We start from the raw sequence: 26534 nt of genomic DNA on the forward strand, positions 1-26534 counted from the left end.
TCTTTAATGGTGAACCTTTATGAACAGGCTTGTTGGGGGGTGGAAAAGGGAATGTTATTTGTTATTTTGTGGTGTTGGCATATGAGTTTGAGCTAAAAAGCTTGGAACTTTTTCTGGAATAAGTTAGAGGGTAGATATTGGTGAAGTTTGTATGTTTCTCATCAGTAGCTAGATTTGTAATAATTCATTATTTATTAATTTTTGGAGTTACAGTTTAAATTTTTATGTCTTGTTGTTTTTATGTATATGGTTTTCAGGCGAAGTACCTGTTTCTGATGGTGGAAGAACCTGGTTCTTTGAGTTAAAAGTTTGTGATGAATTAAGGAGTTTGAAACAATGATGAAAGGAAGAAAAGAGGAGGCAAAGGTGATGAGTCCTATGTTTCCTAGGCTTCATGTAAATGATAAAGAGAAAGGGGGGCCAAAGGCACCTCCAAGGAACAAAATGGCCCTCTATGAGCAACTCAGTATCCCTTCCCAAAGGCTCAACGCCGCATCACTTCCACCAAATAATACCAACAGCTTGGTTCCTTCAATATCTTCAAGCCATGTAAGTTTGCTATTTTTATTATGATGCAAGTGTTTCCTATTTTATGTTGTATGACAAGAAATTGTTCGTATTTGTAGGGTGAAGGTAATGAAACTAGTATGCTTATGCCATTTGGATACGCCCATGAATCTTCAATTTCGCCTGCCAAGTTTCATTCTTATTCCATTCATGGGACTAAAATAAGAACCGTCAAAGGAGTTCAAGATGATAAATTCTCGAAATCTATGGATTGCCGTAGTTTTGATACCGTCCCACCAACTCCAGCTGCTCCTGAAAAAAATACATTTCAACCTCGCTATTTCTCTAGCTTTAAGAAAGTTTCTCCGAGGAAGCTAGTCAATAATGATGACCTTAAGGTTCCTACGTCTGCTCTGTCGGGAATAGATCGAAATAGCTGTTGCAGTAAGCAGGGCGAAAACCGGGAACATTTTCCTAAATCAAACTCAAGCTCTTCGATGCAACATCAAAATGCTAATGGAATTTCTGTAGATCCAAAGTTTAGAAGATATGTGGGGAACCAAGCTGAGGAGAATGGAAGATTATTTCGAAGCAATCAAGACATCATGGAAAGATCTAATTTAGCCAGAGATAATATCTTAGCTGATGCATCATCTGACCAGCAAACCAAAATCAAGGATTCGAAATCATTGAAACGACCACATGATTCATGTAATAAAGAAAACAAAACCAGTTCAGTGGTTGTATTGAACAGTAAATTTCGTGCAAATGCTCGGTTATATCATGAGCATATTTCAATGGAGTCTGTCGAGACTCTGGAAAATGCTTCCAATGTGAGAAATGAGTTATGCTTGCGACAATTACTTGGAGTTGATAATGGAATTCCGAAAGCATTTGAAAACAGAAGTAAAGCCGTTGAAGAAAAGAATACTGGAGATAGGCAAATTGGGGGAGTGAACATACATGATAATGTCCCAAGTACCTCCTTGGAGTCCCTGTCTAATTTGGATATACGGCCCGATGATATCGTGGGAGTAATAGGTCAGAAACAATTTTGGAAAGTACGAAGAGCTATAATCAAGTAAGTGTCCACTTCTGCAGTTAGCATTCTCTACACCTAATTAACACCAGAAGTATGTGGTATATTCGATATTGTTTCGTTGCATATAATGAACATCAGAAATATGTGCATTTACTTCTCGCTCATGATAAATTTACTCTTCGGTCATATCGTTTTGTAAATGGTTGACATATTGCCTTCTATATCATTTCTTGTAATATCAGTTTACCTTCTATGTCTTCTATCTGCTCTTTTCTGTTGCGAAATGTTCATATATTTGCTCTTTGCAAAAGCTCTCAATACTTGTTGCTAGCTCTGCTACTTGATGAGATACTAATTGCTATATAACTGTTTTCAGCCAACAAAGAATCTTTGCTGTGCAAATCTTCGAGTTGCACAGACTCATAAAGGTAAATGGATCGGTGTATTATGGACTTGCTAGGTATTTCAGCAAATTATGCATGTAATATCAGCAAATTTGAATTTTGTATTAATTTGGAACAGGTTCAGAGGTTGATTGCTGGGTCACCAAATATATTGCTTGAAGATGCCTGTTATATGGGCAAACCGTCTTTAAATGCTTCTTCAATCAAGAAGTTCCCATCTGATAATGTTCCTGAATCGGCAATGATTGTTAAAATCAGAAATAATTCTCAGAAACCAAATATCAGCATTGAATCTGCAGATGAGAATGCAGTTGCAAAGCTTCCCCTTCCTTTTGCCGACGATGATACCAGCAAAGGACTTGTTACACATCGACCCAATGCGTTGTCGTCACCGATGGCTGCCGATACCAGATCATCTCCTTGGGGTTTCTCTCCACCTGGAAGTCAGTGGTTAGTACCTGTAATGTCTCCTTCTGAAGGATTTGTCTACAAGCCGTATGCAGGGCCTTGTCCTCCAACTGCAGGTTTCTTGGCACCGGTTTATGGTGGCTGTGGTCCTCTGAACCTACCTGCAGGTGGTGCAGACTTTTTGAGCACAACTTACGGTGTTCCTGCTTCTCACCTACACGGAGTTGGGATTCTTCCTGGCAACCCTCCTAGATGTCAGACATATTTTCCACATTACGGCATGCCAGTTGCAAATCCAACAGTTTCAGGCTCAACAGTTGAGCAGATTAGCTCGTTCCAATCAAAGGGCAATCAGTTATCAACAGGTGATGTGAACTTCCACACAGCTCAACAAAGTTCATGCAACATGCCAAGTCAGATGAATCAAGTAGTCCCTCTGAGAAAACTGCCTGCATCTAAAGACAGTGAAATACAGGGAAGTACAGCAAGTAGTCCCCCTGAGAGGTCTAAAGGGGATGCACTACTTCCTCTTTTTCCTACGAAACCCACAACTCAGGCATATACTGACAATGCTCAGACTAGTGGGGAGAAAACACGAGTTATTAAGGTCATACCGCATAATCGCAGATTAGCAACCGAATCAGCAGCTCGGATTTTCCGGTCTATTCAAGAAGAAAGGAAACAATATGATTAGTGTTTGTGTCTATAATGACATACGTCACTCGGGAAATGATTGCATGTGTACTCATCAAATATTTGTTACTTTTGTATTTTTATTAATAACATGTACATAGACCATAAGTTTGAAAAGTAATCAACTTTTTCTCAATTGCAATAATGACTGCTTCTGTTTTTAATGGTTGCAGAAAATCTTGGCCGTATTAGAAAATCATATATCAAGCATATACTTCTCTGGAAGTCTTTAATTATCCAGGATTTCAAGTCTATGATTCAACAAATTCTGACTCTGATACCAGAGTTCTTCAAACACCATTATCTTAGAAGTTGCTTTAATGGTGTTCACATTGATGTACTGTTTCAACTTTGAATTGTTAAGCTGAAACAACTAATAGGAGAAACCCAATTTGAAGAATGCAATTATTACTCGGACCAAGTGTTCCTTCATTGCCTAAGAACAGTAATACTTACAAGTACCGAAATCCAACCACCTGGACTCATGAAGTCGGGGACTTGGGATTATTGAAAACGATGCTCAGAACAAACTTCGAATAATGCAAATAGAGATTATGCATGAATTTTTATTAATATGCAATGACTTTACAAGCATTTGTCAGAATTTCCAGGGCCACCATAAAAGAAATGAGTAGCATAGTCCTTCACGTTTCCCATTTGTAAATCATAGCATTCAGGTGTTGACACATATGGAACAACACTTTCAGCATCTTTTATAGCTTCAGATTCATCCACATACCTAATATTTCTGCTATAACTTGCTTTCTTTAAGCCTTCACTAGGAAAGTACCACTTCCCATTTGAGTAGATGTGTGATGGCCTTGTAATCTTGAATTAATAATCTCTCCACCCCAATTTATTCCATCGGCTCTGTCTAATAATTTTTTGAAGATGGAACCTGGCCAGTATCCTATATCTATTTCCATTACCCTCAGCCACCAGTTTCCACTTTGCTTATCCTGAAATAACATTTTCCATTTGGTCATTTTATGCTTGGAGATGATTAATCCTTGATGCGATTGTAAATGAAAAACAACTTTTTGACCTCAAAAACTGGCGATAGCCTTGAACAAGAAAAATGTTTGCATACCTTATGTATATATATATATATATATGCTTATCTCAAATTGCTCGCCTGCATAGGTGAAAAAAGGTTCTATCTTGCTACCAAGACTCAATTTACTGCTGGTTTGTACAAATCCAGGGCATACTAGATTATAGCAACCTGTTTGTTGATAGCCATCGCTCTAAACATTCCACAAACAAACAGTATGATGAAACATTATGTTTGGAATATTTGACAAAATGGTTGAGATGGAGACATGAGTCAAGCAAACTTACAGTCCAGTATATGAATAAAAGTGTATGACTTATGTTCGAGAAAGTATGCAGTGTGATTATAGTGAGTTAATAATAACCAGATCAAAGTGATCCAATTCCAAACAAACGGATATAAATGAGAGATTTTACCATGGGAGAAAACTTATGCCATCCAGCTTCCACAGTGTTGAGTTCATCTCCATTGTCCGAGAAAACCCAAATTTGTGCTAAGCTAAACTCGTTATTAAATGTTGCTGGTTTCCATACATTAAACCGTGCACTTGCTCCAAAATAGTTGCCATCTATGAAGCACGGGATCACAAAGAAGTCCAGTTTCAAGTACCCGATACATTTTCGACACGAGGACGGTAGAGGGAATGCTGGACTATGTACCGGAGACGTGTCACGATAACAGGTACGGCTGATCGAATTCGGGGACGGTCAAAACGTATTTGGGACGTTTCGGAAACATTCCATTGGTAATTTTGACAAAAAGTACATGACCGCAAATGAGAAACCAAAAAAAAAATAGAGAAGGAAGATTGAAGAATAAAATAAAACGAGTGAATGAGTAGCGCGGACGATGATATAATCTGGAAATAAGTAATAACAAACAAAAATGTAGAATAAGGGTTTAGAAGCATGCGAAACAATGTTTGCTGTAAATGGAGAAATAAAAGGAAGAAGAAGCGGCCAAGAAAAGAAATAAAAGAAGAAGCGGCGGGAGAGATAGAATATGATTTAAGAAATTTTTGGTACAATTTCCAGTTGATCTCTCAGCTTTATAGGGATTTCGAATATGGAAACAAGTTTTACAGTATTTTTAAATTGAACACAAAAATTAATTTAATGATTTGAAAAAAAAAATCTCAAATGTTAGGATTTTAATTAGGGTGCTACACCGATTTTATATGAAGTATTGGTTTTATTTATGATTTTTTATGTCTATTTATAATTTAAATTTTTTTATATGCCGATTTTATATGAAGTATTGATTTTATTTATGATTTTTTACGTCTATTTATAATTTTAAAATTTTTTTATATACCGAATCCTTGCTATCTCCTTACCTTATATTTATAGAAATTGTTGTTTCTCGTCCCCGTATCCGTATCAACGCAACTTATCCATCCCCTTATCCATATCAGTGCAACATAGGTTGCCATTAGTGGCAGAAACTTGAGCATACTAAAATCGTGATTTTCATTCATAGAAAAGAGGAAAAGAAACATATTAATCAGATTTCAGAGACCTTTTCTTCCAGTTTTGTTAAGAATGATATGAAGGAGCTACTTTTGAAAAGCTACCTCGTGATCACTGTCAACGTTAGCGTCAAGCTGTTTAGCACGAGGAAAAAAGGTTGCATTCCGCCCAGGTTTGAATTGCGGAGATCTAACAATAGGGATTGTTCCTTCTGGACATTCTCCATATTTATGCCGACCTTGAAGAGGATCTGCTTCCAATGGTTTTACCTCCATTCCTCTTTGGATATGAACAAGGTTTCATCTGACAGTACAAAACAATCTCATTCTTGCACTGTTTTTCACTCCTTCCAACGTTCTAATGTATTATGTCAGGTTTGTGGTTGTTTTTTTTAAAAATATTTTTCATATATAGGTTTTTATCTCACTTGTTGTTAATATTTTATTACATTAGTTAAATATGAGCTGCATTTTTAAATTTTCAAAATTTAACCTTGGATAACAATTATTTATAACGGGATAATTTTGAAAGGATAAATAAATATGATATGTATCATGTACTAAAGATTAAATTATTAAATATATATAAAACATTAGCTTATTACATGAGATTATATATGAGAATTTAATATCAATAAAAATTATATAAATTACTTAAGACGGATAATTATATATATTACGTGTAATCACATATATATATATATTAATAATTTGTATAAATACCCAATTTTTTTTATTAAATTTATATAAATACCCATACTAAATTAGTTTAATTGTATGTATTATATTTAGGCAAAACTTTCGAGATAATGTTCTGGAAAAAATTAATTCACGAGATAAAACACTCCCAAGATTAATTGCTCAAATAAGGTGAAATCCACAGTGTTGGCCGTAGGTCGCCATGCCTTCCGGGCGACCTACTAGGTCGCCATGTCTTCCTGGCGAGCTACAAGAGATTGCATGTGCCATGCACGTCCCAACACGCTGGGCATCCGAGGCCATCCGACCGAGGCCATCCGAGAGCATCCGAGGCCATCCAACCGAGGCCATCTGAACGAGCTATGCGAGGGCATCCGAGGGCAACCGAACGAGCTATGCGAGGGAATCCGAGGGAAGTCGAGCGAGGGTAGGTCGCCCGGAGGGCATGGCGACCTATGTGTTGGGACGTGCATGTGCCATGCAACACGTTCATTCTCTCTATTTGAGCAAGGGTAGGTCGCCCAGAGTGCACTGCGACCTATGTGGATTTCACCCTATTTGAGCAATTAATCTTGGGAGTGCATTAGCTCGTGAATTAATTTCTTTCAGAACATTATCTCGAAAGTTTTGCCATTATATTTATAACAGATAATAGGTAGAACATACAAATAATGATACATATAATTATTTATATGCATAATATATATAAAATAATCTGGTACAATATATTTAGCTAATACATGATCAGATGATCTTCAAATAAATAATTTTAGTATATTTTTATTTTTTAAATTTATTAATTTTAAGTTAGAAATGAATCAATATAATTTATGCAAAAATACAAATAGATCAACATATAAATGTACATGAAATGATAAAATAAATAGAGAATTCCAAATGATAAAAAAATAAACCTGGATGGTGTGATTCTTGAAAAGAGTATGATCAAAAGCCGGTTGTTTGTAGATATCAACACAGTCAATTATATCACCGTCTTCACTCTGTCAACCAAATAGACTAACTAACCATTAAGAATTATATATGTAAAAAACAGCAACCAAAATGAAAACGCATGAAGAATTAAAGCTGTATTGTTTTCATGGCTCCTTTATGCTCTTTGGTTTTACCAGAAGAGGTTGAGCTTCCATCAACATGAACGTAGCTACATAACTCCCAAATAGCTATGGAAATAAATATGCAGTACCCGAGCCTGGTACTACCCATTGGTTTTTTAAAAATCAAAGTGTTTCACCTTTGCTTCACAAATATTGAAAATTTAAGTTTTTTTATTGGGAGGGATTTAAGGAATCAAAAATCGGGATCTCTGTATGGAAAATTAATTTTATCAAGGAGTTAATGATTCTGGTTTTATCCAGAAATGTTTATAGCGGTGCCGACGGATTTTTTTATGTTAAAAGATCGAAAAAAAATTAAAAACAGATATTTTATTATTATTCAATCTATAAGGGTAAATAATTTCCTTTTTTTTTGTTCTTGAATATAATGATATTAAAGTATAAACTAAAGTTCCATATTTACTATACTAAATTAATGTCCATGTACTATTCAATCAAAATTTACGTATAAGTTTAATATTTATCTTTAATATTAAAATGTGTAAATTTAGATACAACGATAATTTAAAAAAAATACAAAGGTAATAGTTTTTCTTAATGTTAAATATGTAAATAATCCTATTAATTTAGTTTTTATTTTATTTTATGATTGAATCAATGTCTGATTTGTGACATCAATTTAACCACAAATATTATATAAAATATAGGTATATAATTATTACGACCCGTAGAGAGTAAAAAGATTATGCACGTTGTGAAAGCCAGCCAAGACGACTAAGGCTAAAATCAAGTTAGAACAGGTTGAACCCAAGTACGAAAAAGTTTAATTTATACTAAAGCTAAAATCAACTCCTAAACTTATGAAATTAGTCTAAGAAGACAAAACCAAATGACCAATGTGTTTCTCTCTTGATGTTGAAGTTGAAACAAAGCACAGAACACAATCGGTTCTATTCGACCTGCACACAAAGAATACTTTCAGTTTTAATACATTGATTTAGTTGGTAGTTTAACACAATAGATGTACTCTAAGACAAAAAAAGTATTAAATGTAAAAAAACAAACCAATCTAGGAACAACTAAAATTATAGTAAAAAGATCACGAACCAGCTTTCCTCGGTGGTTAAAAGAATTATTATTGTTCCAAGAGATCATAGGTGTTGCGGAAGACGGCTATCGGATAGAGCAAAATCGCAACTGATAATTTGAGAAAATAAAAATGAAGATAAAAAGAGACACAAAATTTACGTGGAAAACCCCTAAATAAAATAGGGTAAAAACCACGGGCAACGGTAGAAGAATTTCACTATGAGAAAATAGGAATTACAACCTCTCTCGATCTATCAAGGAGAAAACAATGATAATTCTCTCTCGATAAAAAGGAGAAAACAACTCTCAAGAAACTCTATAAATTCTCTCTAGTGTTGAAAGAAAGCTAGAATGCTTTGGGATGGTTTTGAAGCTAAATGAGCTAGGGTATTTATAGTTGAAGCTTTAAGGACTAATTTGTAAATACCCTAAATTACAATGACTAAAAGTGCATTTCTACCATTGTTAATTTTCAACACAAATCCACCCTTTTTGACATTTGCCATTCGGTGGATTAATTAAATCCAACTTTCCACCGAAAGTTGGTTTAATTTTCAACAATCTCTCACTTGAAGATTTGATTGGAACAATCATATCTTCACACCATTCTTTCTACCTTGTACCTTTCATGTTGCTTACGTTTCTGACAGGCCAGAGGAGGATCGACACCAGGTAAATTTATCAGCATTGATTGCCTTCGTCATGAAATCTGCTATGTTGTCTTTGGTATGGATCTTCTGCATATCTATCGTTCCTTCTTCCACCTTTTCACGAATGAAATAGTACTGAACTCGTATGTGCTTAGTCCTTGAATGAAATGCTGGATTCCTTGCTAGATGCAAGGCGCTTTGACTGTCACAAAACATAGAGACATACTCTTGATTGTGCCCAAGCTCCTCCAATAGCATCTTCAACCAAATTGCTTCTTTACTGGCTTGTGTAGCTGCTACATATTCTGCCTCTGTTGTGGACGTAGCCATAACTGACTGCAATTTTGAACCCCAGCTTACAGCTCCACCAGTAACTTTGAACACATATCCTGTAGTAGATTTGCTTTTATCCAAATCCCCTGCATAGTCATAATCTACATACCCATTAATTAGTAAGTTTGATCCTCCGTAACATAATGCAACATTTGAGGTCCCTTTGATGTATCTTAGGATCCTCTTTACTGTATTCCAATGCTCTTTGCCTGGATTCGCCATGTACCGACTAACCACTCCTACTGCTTGTGCAATGTCTGGTCTTGTGCATATCATAGCGAACATTAAACTTCCCACTGCTGATGCATACGGTACTCGAGACATATCCATCCTCTCTTTTTCACTGCTAGGACTCATACTGGAGGATAATTTGAAGTTAATAGGAAGAGGGGTAGAAATTGGCTTACAATCTTGCATGCTGAATCGTGACAAGATCTTCTTCAAGTAATTCTTTTGTGAAAGCCAAATCTTCCTATTACTTCTGTCTCGGTGAATTTGCATCCCTAGAATCTTGTTTGCTGATCCCAAGTCCTTCATTTCAAATTCCCTAGCCAGTTGTGCCTTCAATTCTTCAATATGATCTTTGTTGGGTCCTGCAACCAACATGTCATCCACATACAACAACAATATAACAAAATCGTTATCACCAGACCTCTTGAAATAAGCACAAGGGTCTGCATTAAGTCTGTTGTATCCAAGACACATAATTAAGGAATCAAATCTCTTATACCAACACCTCGGCGCCTGCTTTAGACCGTACAGAGATTTGTTCAACCTGCAAACCAAGTTCTTCTTTTCTCTTCTTCTTCAAAACCTTCAGGCTGGAGCATATAAATCTATTCTTCAAGTTTTCCATGAAGAAAATCTGTTTTAACATCTAGCTGCTCTAGATGTAAGTTCAATGTAGCACACATTGCCAAAACTACTCGAACTGTTGTTAGTCGAACCACAGGAGAAAATATTTCATTGAAATCAATACCTTCTTTTTGAGCATATCCTTTGACCACCAGTCTTGCACGATACCTCTCCACTTGATTGTCACCATTTCGCTTGATTTTAAAAACCCATTTGTTACCAATTGGCTTCCTTCCTTGTGGTAGTGGCACAAGGTCCCATATATTATTTTTTATGAAGGGCTTCGATTTCTTCTTGCATCGTCATCATCCACAGTGAAGCATCTGAGCTGTTTATTGCCTCCTGGTATGTTGATGGCTCACCGTCCTCTGTTAAAAGGCAGTATGCAATATTACCTTCTATAACATAATCTGAGTGCCAATTGGGACGTCTTCTCACACGATCTGATTGACGAGTTGTTGGAGCTTCAGAACTCTCTGGTTCTTGTTCATCATGTGCTGGTTCTGCTTCAGAAGAATCTCCTTCTTCAAACTCTTTTTCCACATGTATCTGAGTAGTCTCTGACTTTTTAGCGCTATCATCGTCTTCTTTTCTTTGTAGTTTATCTTCTACAAAGATAACATCCCTGCTAATGATCACTTTGCGGGCAGTGGGATCCCACAAGCGATACCCCTTTACTCCATCAGCATACCCCAAGAATTTGCATTTCCTGGATTTTGGATCCAGCTTTGAAATTTCTTGGGCGTTGTACATCACGTACACAATACTTCCAAATACATGGAGGTTTGAATAATCAACTGGTTTACCAGTCCACATCTCCATTGGTGTCTTCAGCTCTATTGCAGTTGATGGAGCTCGATTCACCAAATAACAGGCGGTATTGACTGCTTCTGCCCAGAATGATTTTTCTAGGCCTGCGTCCCTCAACATTGCTCTTGTTCTTTCTAACAAGGTTCTGTTCATCTGCTCTGCCACTCCATTTTGTTGAGGAGTGTTTGCCACTATGAACTGTCTTTTGATGCCTTCTTTCTTGCAAAAGTCATCAAATTCTTCGCTTGTGTATTCTCCTCCATTATATGTTCTGAAACACTTGATCTTATTTCCAGAATCAAGTTCCACCCGCGCTTTGAAGTTTTTGAAAGTTAAAAACACGTCTGACTTCTTCTTAATAGGGTGCACCCAACATCTCCTGGAGTAGTCATCAATAAATGAGACAAAGTATTTTGCTCCACCTAGGGACGTTACTGGTGCTTGCCATACGTTAGAGTGAACCAATTCTAGAACACTTTTGCCTCTAGAATTTGATGTGTTGAATTTCAACCGGTGCTGCTTACTTGTTATGCAATGCTCACACAAAGGAAGTGATACTTTTGTTAAGCTTGGAAGTAGCTTTTGCTCCACAAGGACTTTCATTCCTTGTTCTGACATGTGTCCAAGTTTCTGATGCCATAGCATTGCCGAATCTGAACTACATGAGGCAACAGAGGCTTCTGCTTCTAGCAAAGTCTCTCCCTTCAGCATGTACAAGTTTGCTGCTATCTTTTCGCCTTTCAGCACCACAAGCGCTCCACGGAACACATTCATGATTCCTTTCCGTGTTTCAATCTTGCTAGCATTATTATCCAACAATCCGTAGGATAATAAATTTTTCTTCAGACCTTTCACGTGCCGCACATCTCGAACAACTTTAATTGTTCCATCATACATCTTCAATTTGATGGTTCCCACGCCAACAATCTCTAAGGCATGATCATTGCAACTATACACAGATCCTCCTGAGACAGGTTCATAATGATGGAACCATTCTCTTCTTGAGGTCATGTGATATGTTGCTCCCGAATCAATGAGCCATATATCTGCAAATCGTTTTCTTCCTTCCACGGTGGTTGACGCTTCACAGCATAGAGCATCTCCATCATCTGAAGTGTTTGCGATATTGCCTTGTGGATTGGAGTTTTTATTTAGACTCCAACAATCCTTCTTCAAGTGACCCTTATTTCCACAGTTATAACACTTTAAATTCTTCTTGCTTCTCGACTTTGATCTACCATGTTTGTGACTGCTGCTTTGGCCACGTTCTGTTGATCTCCCTCTCGTCGTTGTCATCGTTGTCAACGCTTCTGCTTGTTGCAGATTTACTTGTTTGTCTTCCTTGTTCTTGCGCCGATTTTCTTCTTGTAGAACAACAGCTGCAACGTCATCGAAGACTAGACTGGTGACATTACTGTTTGTCAAGTTGATGATGAGTTGATCATATGAATCCGGTAGACTTTGAAGTAGAAGTTCAACACGTTCTTGTTCTCCTATTTTACAACTTAAGGATGTAAGCTGAGAAAATAAGGTGTTCAGTGTATTTAAGTGCTCCATCACTGAAGTAGATTCTGACATACGGAGAGTGTACAATTTCCTCTTAAGGAAAATTTTATTGTGCAGCGATGTGGACTCGTAAAATTTGGTAAGATGATCCCATATCTCCTTAGCTGTCTTTTTCTCCTCGATGCTTGACAATACTTCATCTGCTAATGCTAGATGAAAGTTTGCCATAACATTCCCGTCCATCTCGTTCCATTTGATGTCATCTGCGAAATCCACCGGTCTTTCATTGATAGCCGCTAGACACCCGTCTTTCCTTAGGATGGCCTTCATCTTCAATTTCCACAATGAGAAATTTCTCCCATTGAATTTTTCAATATCAAATTTCGTTGTCATTGCTTCGTTTACGGATAGCTCCCACTATTTCACTATCGTGAATAGTTCTCTGGAACCTTCAAAGAATGGGTAATAACTTCTTACTTTCTTATGTTGGAGGATCCACCTTTTTGGTGGCAACCACAAAGACAATAAGCAGATATTACACACTCTAATCTAGCTCGGATACCAATTGTTGCGGAAGACGACTATCGGATAGAGCAAAATCGCAACTGATAATTTGAGAAAATAAAAATGAAGATAAAAAGAGACACAAAATTTACGTGGAAACCCCCTAAATAAAATAGGGTAAAAACCACGGGCAACGGTAGAAGAATTTCACTATGAGAAAATAGGAATTACAACCTCTCTCGATCTACCAAGGAGAAAACAATGATAATTCTCTCTCGATAAAAAGGAGAAAACAACTCTCAAGAAACTCTCTAAATTCTCTCTAGTATTGGAAGAAAGCTAGAATGTTTTGGGATGGTTTTGAAGCTAAATGAGCTAGGGTATTTATAGTTGAAGCTTTAAGGACTAATTTGTAAATACCCTAAATTACAATGACTAAAAGTGCATTTCTACCATTGTTAATTTTCAACACAAATCCACCCTTTTTTACATTTGTCATTCGGTGGATTAATTAAATCCAACTTTCCACCGAAAGTTGGTTTAATTTTCAACAATAGGTTCGACATCAACGGTTGAAGCAGGATGAGCGTTCATTGTCAAATGATTGAGAATATTTAGAACAGATATTACTTTGTAATCACCTTAATTAATAAAAAAATATAGTAAAAAGATGATTATAGTAGTAAATGAAGAATTAGGAACAATCCATTTTCCAACTTGAGACCGGGTTGTGGGAGCCAAGCCAATGACCTTGACTATATGTTTGCATGATTTGTGGTTGATAAACCATTAAAGCCATTTTCTTTATCAAAAAAGAAAAAGATCTGCCATTTTCTCTACTTCTCCTGTTAATCCCATGGCTGACGCACTTGTTTCAGCAGTATTGCAGCAGCTAACGCCATTGTTTACCAAGATATTGAGAGAAAGGTGAGTTTTATGGTGGACGTAAGGAAAGAAGCTCAGAAGCTGAAAACCACTCTCCACGCTATCCAAGCAGTGTTGATCGGTGCAGAGAGAAGGCAAGTGGAGGAAGAAGCTGTCAAACTTTGGTTGGGAAAGCTTAAAGCTACATCTTATGACACGGACGATCTGATTGATGAATGGAACACTTTTATTCTCAAATTTCGAGTTTCAAACAAGGTATGCTTCTGTATTCCCTCTCCGAGCTTCTGTTTCACCAAGATTGTTCTTCATCGTGATTTTGGTATCAAAATAAAAGATTTAAACAAAAGACTTCAAGTGATTGCTGTCGAAAAGGATATGTTCAGCTTTAATTTAAATACAAGCAAAGGTGAGTCTGAGCGGCCAGTTACGACCTCATTTATCGACGTCTCTGAGATTTATGGGAGAGACAAAGACAAGAATGCTATAATTCGTATCTTGCTGTCTGAAAACGGTCAACAGAAAAGCCTCCATATCATCTTGTGGTTGGAATGGGCGGGATAGGGAAAACAACCCTTGCCCAACTAGCCTACAATGAACAGGAGGTGAAAGCATTCTTTGAGAAAAGAATATGGGTGTGTGTCTCGGATCCCGTTGATGAAGTTAGAGTTGCCAAAGCTATTCTTGAAGCTTTAACTGGAGTGGCTCGGCTCCCACTGTGGCTGAATTCGAGACGTTGCAGAAAATACATCGATCAGTTTAGAGGAAGAAGTTCCTTCTCATTTTGAATGATGTGTGGACGGAAGATTGCACAAAGTGGGAATCACTCAAACACTCTCTCAAGTGCAGAACAACGGGAAGCAAGGTCTTGATCACCGCACGGAAGGAGAATGTTGCAAACATCATGGGGAGCACATCAATGTTCCCTTTAGGCCAACTGTACGAGGAGCAATGCTGGTCATTGTTTAGTCGCGTGGCATTTTTTGGAAGAACCACCGATGATTGCAAAGGTTTAGGGGACATTGGAAGGAAGATAGCTAACAAATGCAAAGGCTTGCCACTCGCTGTTAAGGTTCTTGGGGGACACTTACAGTTCAAAAAGTCCAAAGAACATTGGCAGTGTGCTGGACAGTGAGCTGTGGGAACTTGAAGAAGTTTAGAAAGGTATTTTCCCTCCCCTGTTATTGAGCTACTATTATTTGTCTTCAACCTTGAGACAATGCTTTTCGTATTGTGCCTTGTTTCTAAAAGATTCTGTGGTAGAGAAAGATTAGTTGATCAAGTTGTGGATGGCCCAAGGTTTCTTCAAGGGAATGCTACACAAAGAGATGGAGATCATCTGTCAAGAATGCTTTGATGACTTAGCCATGCGCTCCTTTCAAGACTTTCAAAAAGATGAATGCAACAATAGCATCATCAAGTACAAAATGCAAGATATAGTGCATGACTTTGCACAGTTTCTGACCAAAAACGAATGTTTTATGTTGGGAATGGAAGCTGTAAAACAGTCCACCAAGACAGAGACTTATAATGGAAACTACTTCCGTCATTTGGTTATGGTGCTCGAAAAGGAGTCCATTTCCTTCTTGCATTTACAATGTTCAAAAGCTTCATAGCCTGTTGATCAAGTCATATAACAAAAACAGGTCAATCGGTGGAGCTTTGCGTAAGTTATATGATCAATTGATATGCCTAAGGAGTTTGGATTTGAGTTGGTGTTTGATTAAAGAAATACCGAAAGAGATAGGCAATTTGACAAATTTGAGGTACTTGAAGCTCAGCAATAATCATGATCTGGTAGAACTGCCAGAAACCTTGTGTGATTTGTATAATCTAAAGCCTTAGACCTCACATCGAAGTCTTCTAAATCTCCCTTCTGGGATTGGAAAGCTTCAGAATTTGAGGCACCTCGATAATTGAGAGACGTTTGGGTTGAGATCCATGCCTAAAGGAATGCAAAGACTAACATGCCTTCGGACATTAAAGGAGGTAGTTCTGAGCAATGGTTCCAATGGCAATAAAGCATTTACCCTCGGCGATTTGTCTAACTTGAGTTACCTTCGAGGCGATTTAAAGATTCGAGGATTGGGAAATGCAGCAGATGTGACTGAGGCTAGAAATGCAAAACTTCTTACCAAGAAGGGGCTTGTCGGTTTGACACTGAACTTCGATTTCAGTACCAGGAGAATGCGTGATGAAGATGCCATTCTTGAAGCCTTGCAGCCACCTTGTAACGTAGAAAGATTAGATATGCGATGCTTCAATGGACCCATCTTGTTCCCCAGTTGGCTGAACTCATCAGCATTGCCCAGGCTGAAGCATGTTACAATAGGCAATTGCAGAAACTGGATTCTTTTGCCTCCCAATCCCTGCAAATATTAAACATGACCAAAGTGAAGAAAGTGGATTTCGAATTTTTGGGATTAGCAAAAGAAGAGAGGCAAACATTATCCCCTTCATCTTCATTACCTATGATTGCCTTCCCCAGTTTGAAATCTCTTCGCTTCTCATACATGAAAGACTGGAAACACTGGATTGATTGTGAAATCCCGTCGACAAGAGTTGCACAAGTGGAAAATGCTATCATGCCACACCTTCAATCCTTAGAACTTGAGAGATGCCACAGGTTAAAGGCTTTGCCACACTTCCTTCTTGGATTGGCCAGCCTAAAGGAACTGAACATTGTTCGGTGCCCTACTCTATCAGAATACTGCAGAAAGTGGCCTAACATATATCGCATTCCTGACATTAGAATCGATGGTGTTTATGTGCAAAGAAGTAGCCATTGAATTTCTTTTTCTAGACTCAGCTTACAGTACTTTCCATGTTCCAACTATTGAACAGGTATAACCAACGGAGTCTTAGTTAATTACGAGTTCAAGGATTTATGAGTAGTTTAGGATTTACGAGACTTTCTTTAACTGATTTGACTTGTATTACCAAATGAATTGGTTCAGTTATCATATCGTTTAAACATTTTATTGTGTGGATGCCAAATGGTTATTTGGTGTGAACTTGAAAGAAGGATGTATCTAAAGCAGCATTATTAAGTTCCAACCACAATGCGGGCTGTCAAATTCAATCTTCACATTTCATGTAAATTTGGCTCAGCCGCAAGAATATGTCTAGCAGCCAATGAGGCATGAAGTGCAGCACCATAAGGAAGAACATCTTCGTTGATTGTAAGGTAGGGTGAGTGGACAGATTTGAGCCGTGGTTTGGTCACATCTTGCATTCCTATCGTGAAGAAATACCCTGGAATTGTCTCCTGGTAAAATGCAAAATCCTCGGATGCCATCACCGGTTGCATGTCTTTAATATTGTCAGCCCCAAGCATATCCCCTGCAACTTTCTTGAAGTGCTCGTGCAAGTCCTTATCGTTTATGGTGGGAGGATAAGAGGTTCTCCGATTATCGTTTTCAAAGAAATCAACAGTTGCATTGCACCTATACACAGCTGCTTGCCCCTTGATAACCTATCATTTGAGTAAATCAGTTATAGGGTGGTAAAACTATAAACAGATGTGATCGGTTCTACCTTCAAAATGCAGGAGATCTTGCAAAAAGCAATATATGAACCTCTTTCAAAAACTTCGGTTACAAGGTTTTTCTTTTCTTTTACTTATGTGTACCTAAACATTGCTTATTAATTCATGAAATGTTTCACAAAACAACCAACTTATATACCTCCTGGATTCGCCGCTTAAGTTGCACTAAACTTTCTTTTGAAAATGCTCGGATAGTCCCACCGATTGTGACTGAATCTGGAATGACACTCAGAGCACCACCCCCTTGAAATTTTGTAACAGTCACTACCTACAAAGAATGCTTTGTTAAAGCAGAACCCAGAGTATCAAAAAAGGCAAACATTGAGACAAGGAAAATATGTCAATAGAAGGAGAAGTTCTTTGTAGTAAATATTAAAGGAGATGAAGGATTACTTGCTAAAAAAACATATCCTGCAGAGTAGAGAAAATCAAATTTTCACTATGTTACAGGTTATACAAGTCAATATTCCACTAGGTTACAAGTCATAATGCCATATTTCCAAATAAGAGTATAAAAGATCCAAAGTGAAATTTTCCATTAATGGTGTTTCTTTCATAGCCCTTCCATTTTTGGTAAACTATAGTGGCTTACTAAAGAAAATTGGAATACTTCAGTGGCTTTTTCTAGTATTTAAGTTTCTACATAGAGAAACATGACATGTAAATTTCCTTGAAGGAACACCTTAAATGCACAAAACCAGCAACCTTTCAAAATGCGATGCAAAGCAATTGTTTCTCGCACTATCTTGATTAAACAGCAAATGTGACCGTGGATCGCAAAATTTTAAAGAGAGGAAATTGGGCATATAAGAGAAGAACAGCATTCATGTCATAACAACAGTATTAGAAAATGACTTAAAAAGATAACTGAATCATGTGCACAAGTGACAAACGATAGAATGAATAAGCTATGGAAGGAAGAAATGCACCTGGGAATCCAATGGATCAGCTTCACGTGAAACAAGATGTTGTAAGCTAATAACAACATTAGAGGCCGCCAAAACCGGGTCCGTTGAATTCTGAGGACAGGCGGCATGGCCTCCTTTTCCCCTTATTACCGCATTGAAAGTGCCACTTCCAGCCATTAGAGGACCTGGCTTTGAGGCCACTACACCGACTGGTCTTTGGGGTACAATATGCAACCCAAAGATTGCATCAACATTCTCTAACACACCTGAATCTAGCACTTTCTTTGCCCCTCCGCTTCCTTCCTCGGCTGGTTGGAAAACAAGAACAACTGTACCCTGATTAAGAGATAAAACAGCATCAAACATCGTTGAATGAGAGAACAATAATTCATTAAATAAGAAAAGCTATAAAGTACAAAGTCTGGAACTTTACGATCAAATATTGTGAAATTAGCAGAAGAAAACAGATGTCACACACCTTTAGCTCTTCAACATGCTCTTGTAGTATTTTTGCAGCACCAAGAACCATTGTAACATGAGCATCATGGCCGCAGGCATGCATCTTCCCCGGATTTTTACTCTTGTGCTCCCACTCTACCATTTCCTACGTGTTTTAATATCTCATTAATAGAAGTCCATAATTGATTCCATTATTCCTTGGATATAAAATAGCAAAAAGCAAATGAATAGAAAAAGATCAGGATGTGCGTAGGTTCGACTTAAATCATGCTGGTTTGCCCAAAAGCAAATTCGTAATAGGAGGGATTAAATTCAACAAGTTATAGTCATAAAAATTACAATCTAGGAAATGAAACATTAAAGCTCAAATATATAAACCCACAGCAGTGAAAATAAGTCAATAAATCTCTAAAGTATACAGCTATAACGCCTATTCTTTGCATATTTTGCTTCTGAGACTAGTCTAACTTTCAAAAATCAGAACTTCAAGATGAATCATAAAAGCTAAGAGAAAAGAAATTACTCAAACCTGCATAGCAAGAGCATCCATATCTGCCCTTACAGCAACAAAAGGAGGTTTACCAGACCCAACAAAGCCAACAACACCAGTAACCGAAACAAGGTATTTATATGGGATACCAATTTTATCCAATTATTGTCTGATCAGTTCACTAGTCTCAAATTCCTCGTATCGTGTTAGATTTGACTTGAAATTAAGTTGGTAAGTTGAAAATTTCATCTTCGTTGGTGACCAAACTTTGAACATGGGAACTTCATATTTGGTGGCTAACTTGTACACGTTGAAAAATTATTTGGTAGGTTGCCAACTTATTTTTCATGTTTGATCCCTAATATATTAGGTTATTTATAAGTTTAGTCCTTAAAACTCAACTATAAATAGGCTTAAGTATTTCATTAGAAATCATCCCAAAACAAGTTCTCTCTTCCTCTTGTATTCTTCATTCTCCCACTTTGAGAATTCTAAAGAATTCCATTTGTTGTAATATTTGTTGATAGTGAAGTTATTATCCGGTGTGGTGCCTGAGGAGTAGACGATATTCTCGTCTAACCTCGTAAATTTGGTGTATTCTCTCCTTTATTGTTTTTATTCGATTTTTTCCATTGTGTTTCAATATTCAATAGTTTGACAGGTTTATCCATTGTGCAACCTCTGGTGGTTTTGATCTTGACATTTTAGGTCAATTTTGAAACTACGTTCATGTGGGAAATAACCCGATTTCCCCAATAATTGGTATCAGAGCTTCGGTTGAGGTTATCCTGGTAGTTCCGTTGCTGAAAAGATACAGTTCGTGATATTGAATATTGTTCGTTAGAATTAAAATGCCAAAATACGGATCAGTTGAGACATCAAGCTCTTCATCTGGACCGGTGAGGAGGGTGATGTCAAATGCAAATTTCTCGATGGAGTTGTTCGATGGATCCAGTCATTTTGGCATGTGGCAAGGTGAGGTGTTAGATGTTTTATTCCAACAAGGTCTAGACATTGCCATTGAGGAAGAAAAACCCGAATATATGGAGGAGAAAGAATGGGGAACAATCAATCGTTTGGCGTGCAGCACGATTCGATCTTGTCTTTCCAGGGAGCAGAAGTATGGCTACAAGAGCGAGACTTCTGCAAGTAAGATGTGGAAAGCATTGGAGGAAAAATTCTTAAAGAAAAGCTCTCATAATTGTCTCCACATGAAGAAAAGATTGTTCAGATTTGATTATCAACTAGGCACCAGTATGAATGAACACATCACTGCGTTCAATGAGCTAGTGGCAGACTTATTGGGCATGGATGAAACCTTCAAAGATGAAGATTTGGCCTTGATGTTGTTGTCATCTCTTCCAGATGAATTTGAGCACCTTGAGACAACGCTACTTCATGGTAAGGATAATGTTACCCTTAAAGATGTAACTACTGCTTTGTATAGTTATGAGCTCATGAAGAAAACCAAAAAGGAGAGCATGTACAAAGTAGCGGAGGCCATGGTGGCAAGAGGTCGCTCGAAAAGTCAAAAGCCAAAGTGGAGAGGGAGATCAAAGTCGAAGTCCAGACTGGGAAAAATGAATGTGCCTTTTGTCATGAGAAAGGCTATTGGAAGAAAGATTGTCCGAAGTTGAAGAATAAAGGAAAAGCTACTCCAGATGCATGTGTTGCAGAGCATGATGCAAATGACTCTGACATATCATTGGTTACTTCATCAACAACATTCCATTCAGATGAATGAATATTAGATTCGGGTTGTACCTATCATATGTCCCCTAATTGGGAGTGGTTCTCCGATTTAGTAGAACTAAATGCAGGAGTTGTTTATATGGGCAATGACAATGCCTGTAAAACTGTTAGGATAGGTTCAATTCGATTGAATAATCAAGATGGATCAACCAGAGTTCTGATGGATGTCCAATACGTGCCCAGTTTGAAGAAAAATCTCATCTCGTTGGGAGCCTTGGAATCCAAAGGCTCAGTAGTCACTACGAGAGATGGAGTTTTAAAAGTCACATATGGCACACTTGTGATGATGAAGGGCATCAGGAAAAATAATTTGTATTACTACCAAGGTAGTACAATTATTGGAGCAGTTGCAGCAGCTTCCGGAGGTGATGATTTGGACGCAACCCAGTTGTGGCATATGCGGTTGGGACATGCTGGGGAGAAATCCTTGCAAATTCTGGCAAAGAAATGATTGTTGAAAGGTGCAAAGACTTGCAAATTGAACTTTTGCGAGCATTGTGTTCTGGGAAAGCAGAAGAGAGTAAAGTTTGGCACCACTATACATAATACAAAAGGTATTGTGGATTATATTCAGTCAGATGTATGGGGTCCTTCAAAGACATCGTCTTTGGGAGGAAACCATTATTTTGTAACTTTTGTAGATGACTTTTCCAGAAGAGTTTGGGTGTATCCGATGAAGTCTAAAGATGAAGTTCTTCGAATTTTCTTGAAATGGAAAAATATGATCGAGAATCAGACTGGTAGAAAGATCAAACGTCTTAGGACGAACAATAGAGGGGAATATAAAAGTGACCCATTCTTTGACGTTTGCCATGAGTATGATATTGTTCGACACTTCACTGTTAGAAATACACCACAACAGAATGGGGTGGCAGAGCGTATGAATCGAACACTATTGGAGAAAGTTCGATGTATGTTGTCTAATGCTGGGTTAGGCAAGGCATTTTGAGCTGAGGTTGTGACATATGCTGGCCATCTCATCAATCGTCTGCCGTCATCAGCGATAGGAGGAAAAACACCATTGGAGGTATGGTCTGGAAAACCTGCTACTGATTATGATTCCTTACATATATTTGGATCCACTGCTTATTATCATGTGAAGGAATCCAAGCTTGATTCGAGAGCAAAGAAGGCTTTCTTTATGGGAATCACCCATGGAGTGAAGGGATTTTGCCTTTGGTGTTTAGACACCAAGAAGATAATTTGTAGCAGAGATGAATCTACCCTAATAAAGAAGGTAAAAAATGAAGCTGTCCAGACAAGTAGTACTCCGCAGCAGGTGGAGCATACTCCAAAACAGGTGGAGTTTCAATAGACGATGATCCCAGAAGTTGATGCAGCTGATTCTTCAACTCCAATAGAAGAATCAGAAGATGAAGAGGTTCAAACCCAAGAACCATTGGAGACACCAGAACCACTTGCAGTTACAAGGCCAAGAAGAGAAATTCGTAGACCTGCTCGATTTGTTGATATAGTGGCCTACGCTCTTCCAGTTGTTGATGATGATATCCCTATCACTTACCAAGAAGCAATACAAAGCTTGGAAAGTGATAAGTGGAAAAGTGCCATGGATGAAGAAATGCAATCTCTCCAAAAGAACAACACTTGGAAACTGGCTCAATTACCGAAAGGTAAAATAGCAATTGGATGCAAGTGGGTATTTGCAAAGAAAAATGGATCTCATAGCAAGAAAGATGTTCGCAACAAGGCACGATTGATAGCTAAAGGCTACACTCAAAAGGAGGGAATCGACTACAATGAAATATTTTCCCCTATTGTGAAGCATTCCTCCATTAGAATATTGTTGGCCTTGGTAGCATAGTTGAATTTGGAGCTAGCTCAACTTGATGTAAAGACGGTTTTCTTGCACGGTGGTTTAGAAGAGAAGATCTATATGACTGAGCCAAAAGGATACAAAGATAGTGGTTGTGAGAAATGGGTTTGTAAGCTGAACAAATCGCTATATGGATTGAAGCAATCTCCGAGGCAGTGGTACAAGTGATTTGATAGCTTTATGAGGAGGCAAAAGTACACTAGAAGTAAATATGATCAGTGTGTGTATTTACAAAAGCTCAAAGATGGATCTTTCATTTATCTTCTCTTGTACGTTGACGATATGTTGATCGCTTCGAAGAGTCAAAAGGAGATAGACAAATTAAAGGCTTAGTTGAATCAAGAGTTTGAGATGAAAGATCTAGGTGAGGCCAAGAAGATTCTTGGTATGGAGATAAGCAGAGATAGACAGAGAGGGAAGCTTTGTTTAACACAAAAACAATATATGAGAAATATATTACAATGTTTTGGCATGAATTAAAATATCAAACATGTAAGTATCCCACTGGCTTCTCATTTGAAACTTAGTTCTCAATTATCTCCTAAAACTAATGAAGAACGAGAGTATATGGAAAAAGTTCCATATGCTAATGCAGTTGGGAGCTTGATGTATGCAATGGTGTGTACGCATCCTGACATTTCACAAACAGTTGGAGTTGTGAGCAGGTACATGCATGATCATGGAGAAGAACATTGACAAGCTGTGAAATGGATTCTACGGTATCTCCAACAAACCGTGGATGTTGGTTTAGTTTTTGAACAGGATGAAGCACTTGGTCAGTGTGTGGATGGATATACTGATTCCGATTATACTGGTGATTTGGGTAAGCGTCGATCAACTACTGGTATTTGTTTACTCTTCTTAAAGCCCCAGTAAGTTGGAAGTCTACATTGCAATCTACGGTGGCCTTGTCTACTACAGAGGCATAATACATGGTAGTTTCAGAGGCTGTAAAGGAAGCAATTTGGCTTAACGGGTTGATGGAAGACTTGGGAGTTGTTCAAAGCCACATTAATCTCTATTGTGACAGTCAGATCGCTATTCACTTAGCGAAAAATCAAGTCTACCATTCAAGGACTAAGCATATCGACGTGAGGTATCACTTTGTGCGTGAGATCTTTGAAGAATGAAAGATTCTACTTTAGAAAATTGCGACATCAGAAAATCCTGCAGATATGATGACCAAGGTGGTAACAGTAATCAAGTTCAATCATTGTTTGAACTTGATTAACATCCTGAAAGTATGAACACCATCGGGTGTGTGGCGCTTGTGAGCTCAATTAGAAGAACTACAAATTTGGGGAGTTGAAGAAGTTGAGTAGGCTTGGCAATTTCAAGCCAAGGTGGAGGTTTGTTAGATTTGGCTTGAAATTAAGTTGGCAAGTTGAAAATTTCATCTTGGTTGGTGGCCAAACTTTGAACATGAGAATTTCATATTTGGTGGCTAACTTGTACACATTGGAAAATATTTTGGTAGGTGGCCAACTTATTTTTCATGTTTGATCCCTAAAATATTAGGTTATTTATAAGTTTAGTCCTTAAAACTCAACTATAAATAGACCTAAGTATTTCATTAGAAATCATCCCAAAACAAGTTCTCTCTTCCTCTTGTATTCTTCATTCTCCTACTTTGGGAATTCTAAAGAATTCCATTTGTTGTAATATTTGTTGATAGTGAAGTTATCATCCGGTGTGGTGCCCGAGGAGTAGACGATATTCTCGTCTAACCTCGTAAATTTGGTGTGTTCTCTCCTTTATTGTTTTTATTCGGTTTTTTCCATTGTGTTTCAATATTCAATAGTTTGACAGGTTTATCCGCTGTGCAACCTTTGGTGGTTTTGACCTTGACATTTTAGGTCAATTTTGAAACTACGTTCGTGTGAGAAATAACCCGATTTCCCCAACATTCAGGATTATCATGTATTTTTCTCCTGATACCTACCATCCAATCAAAAATCTCCTTTCTTTTAGCAAAATCAAGAAACTTCTTGGGGATTTCAGTCACTCTATCTGGTGAGGTCTGAGAAGAAGATGGCAAAACAACTGCTGGATTAAGCAGATGCAACATCAAAATAAAAGAGACCAACTTGGGGAAATTCATGCTTATTTCTATGAAAGTAAGTTTTACCATTTTTGGCCAAAACAAGCTTAAAGTTTTAACAAAGAAGAGACATTGTGCGTTAACAACGGTTGGTTTGTTTAGAATGTTTACACTAGAGGGGGATTTTGAAGAAATTTGAAGATTATGTAAAATATAAAGTCAGGCTCACTCTATCTATTACAATTTCAATCGGCGCGTTAGGACTTAGGAGCGTAAATGTGATTTTTTTAATATAAATTATTACTTTTTAAGAAAATGACAATACGTATTATATATTAGGGTAAATTATGAATTTAATACTTAAATTATCATTTTTGATCTGCTTTAGTACATAAATTTTTAATTTTTTTCAAAACCATACCTAAACTTAATGCATTCAGTATATAACTATTAATTTTGATTTTTTTAGTACCTAAACTTTTAATTATTTTTAAAAGTTAACGTTAAATTTTGAATGGGATATTAAAATAAAATAAAAACTAAACTTTAGATATGATTTTGAAAAAAATTAAAAGTTTAAATATTAAAACAGATCAAAATTAATAGTTTAAGTGATAAATACATAATTTATCGTATATATTATTAGTGAGAAAATATGAAATGTAAGCAAGTGGGTACGAAGCTAGAACTTCTAGCAGCTCCAATATTCCCACGGACCTTCCTTACCGCATCAGTTGGGAATACATACTGAAGTTCAATCAGGTTCAGCTTGAAAATACTTGTAGTAATAAAAAAGTGATTTTTAACTTCATGAATAATATCCAACATCTAAAAAATATTTAAAATTATAGTTAAAAATTATTTTTTAGTTTAATCTCAAAATTTTAAAAAAAATTTATAAAAAAAAAATTTATAGATGAAATTATATTTTCATCCTTTATTATTTAATTTTAATTTATAACATAATATTTAAAATGAATATTTTATCCTTCTAAAATCCATATTAAAAAAAATTATGTGGTTAAGAAAAAAAACATGCATTAAAATCAGTTGTTTTTATGTCTGGTTTAGTAAGGCTGATGAATTTAGTATCAAGAACCTTTATCCTTCTTTTTGAATGCAAATCTGGGGCTCTCATAGAGATAGCAATTTGAGAATTTTCTCAGTTACATAAATATAAAATTCTCACTCGGACGATATGTGTTAAAAAGCAGAATTAAGCAAAAATGAATTGAGTTTTTGTTTACCTGCAAGTGAACTTTGAGAATCCACCCTGGGAAAAGTTTTTCACTTTGTTTCTAGTGTATTTAAACTTTTAATTGTGCATTCCATCTTAGATCTTGTTGTTCATACAATGGTTAGTTTCGTCTCTTTCCATCAAGTTAGTGTCCAAAGTGGGGAAGAAACTCCTTTCTTCAATGTAGGGCGAACTGCATAAATTCCTCAGAAGTGAATCAAGCTGATTTTAAATAGAACTCTTCTGCAGAAGCCTCTGATAAAGAAGCCATCTGGAAGGAATATAC

The 26534-nt window shown here is 37.1% G+C and overlaps 1 protein-coding gene and 2 pseudogenes across 1 annotated transcript; 1 reads left to right on the forward strand and 2 right to left on the reverse strand.

Annotated features, from left to right (window-relative positions):
• Positions 1–259: 259 nt before the first annotated feature.
• On the forward strand, positions 260–3746 carry LOC120194410 (ELF3-like protein 2). Its single transcript, XM_039196721.1, has 4 exons — positions 260–549; positions 627–1588; positions 1926–1977; positions 2072–3746. The coding sequence occupies exons 1-4, from the start codon at positions 337–339 to the stop codon at positions 3053–3055; spliced, it is 2211 nt and encodes a 736-aa protein (XP_039052652.1). The 5' UTR covers positions 260–336; the 3' UTR covers positions 3056–3746.
• Positions 3640–5852, reverse strand: LOC120194482 (annotated as a pseudogene).
• An 11213-nt stretch (positions 5853–17065) lies between these two features.
• Positions 17066–25071, reverse strand: LOC120194035 (annotated as a pseudogene).
• Positions 25072–26534: the final 1463 nt, after the last annotated feature.

The sequence above is a fragment of the Hibiscus syriacus genome, unplaced genomic scaffold (assembly GCF_006381635.1).
Source record: "Hibiscus syriacus cultivar Baekdansim isolate YM2019G1 unplaced genomic scaffold, ASM638163v2 tig00116997_pilon, whole genome shotgun sequence".
In the NCBI taxonomy this organism is placed as follows: domain Eukaryota; kingdom Viridiplantae; phylum Streptophyta; class Magnoliopsida; order Malvales; family Malvaceae; genus Hibiscus; species Hibiscus syriacus.

Bases quoted from the DNA above. Each gene is read 5' to 3' on its own strand.
- LOC120194410 (XM_039196721.1), top strand. From the start codon at position 337: ATGATGAAAGGAAGAAAAGAGGAGGCAAAGGTGATGAGTCCTATGTTT. The intron at 550-626 runs GTAAGTTTGCTA...TCGTATTTGTAG, and splicing joins CTTCAATATCTTCAAGCCAT to GGTGAAGGTAATGAAACTAG. The intron at 1,978-2,071 runs GTAAATGGATCG...AATTTGGAACAG, and splicing joins AGTTGCACAGACTCATAAAG to GTTCAGAGGTTGATTGCTGG.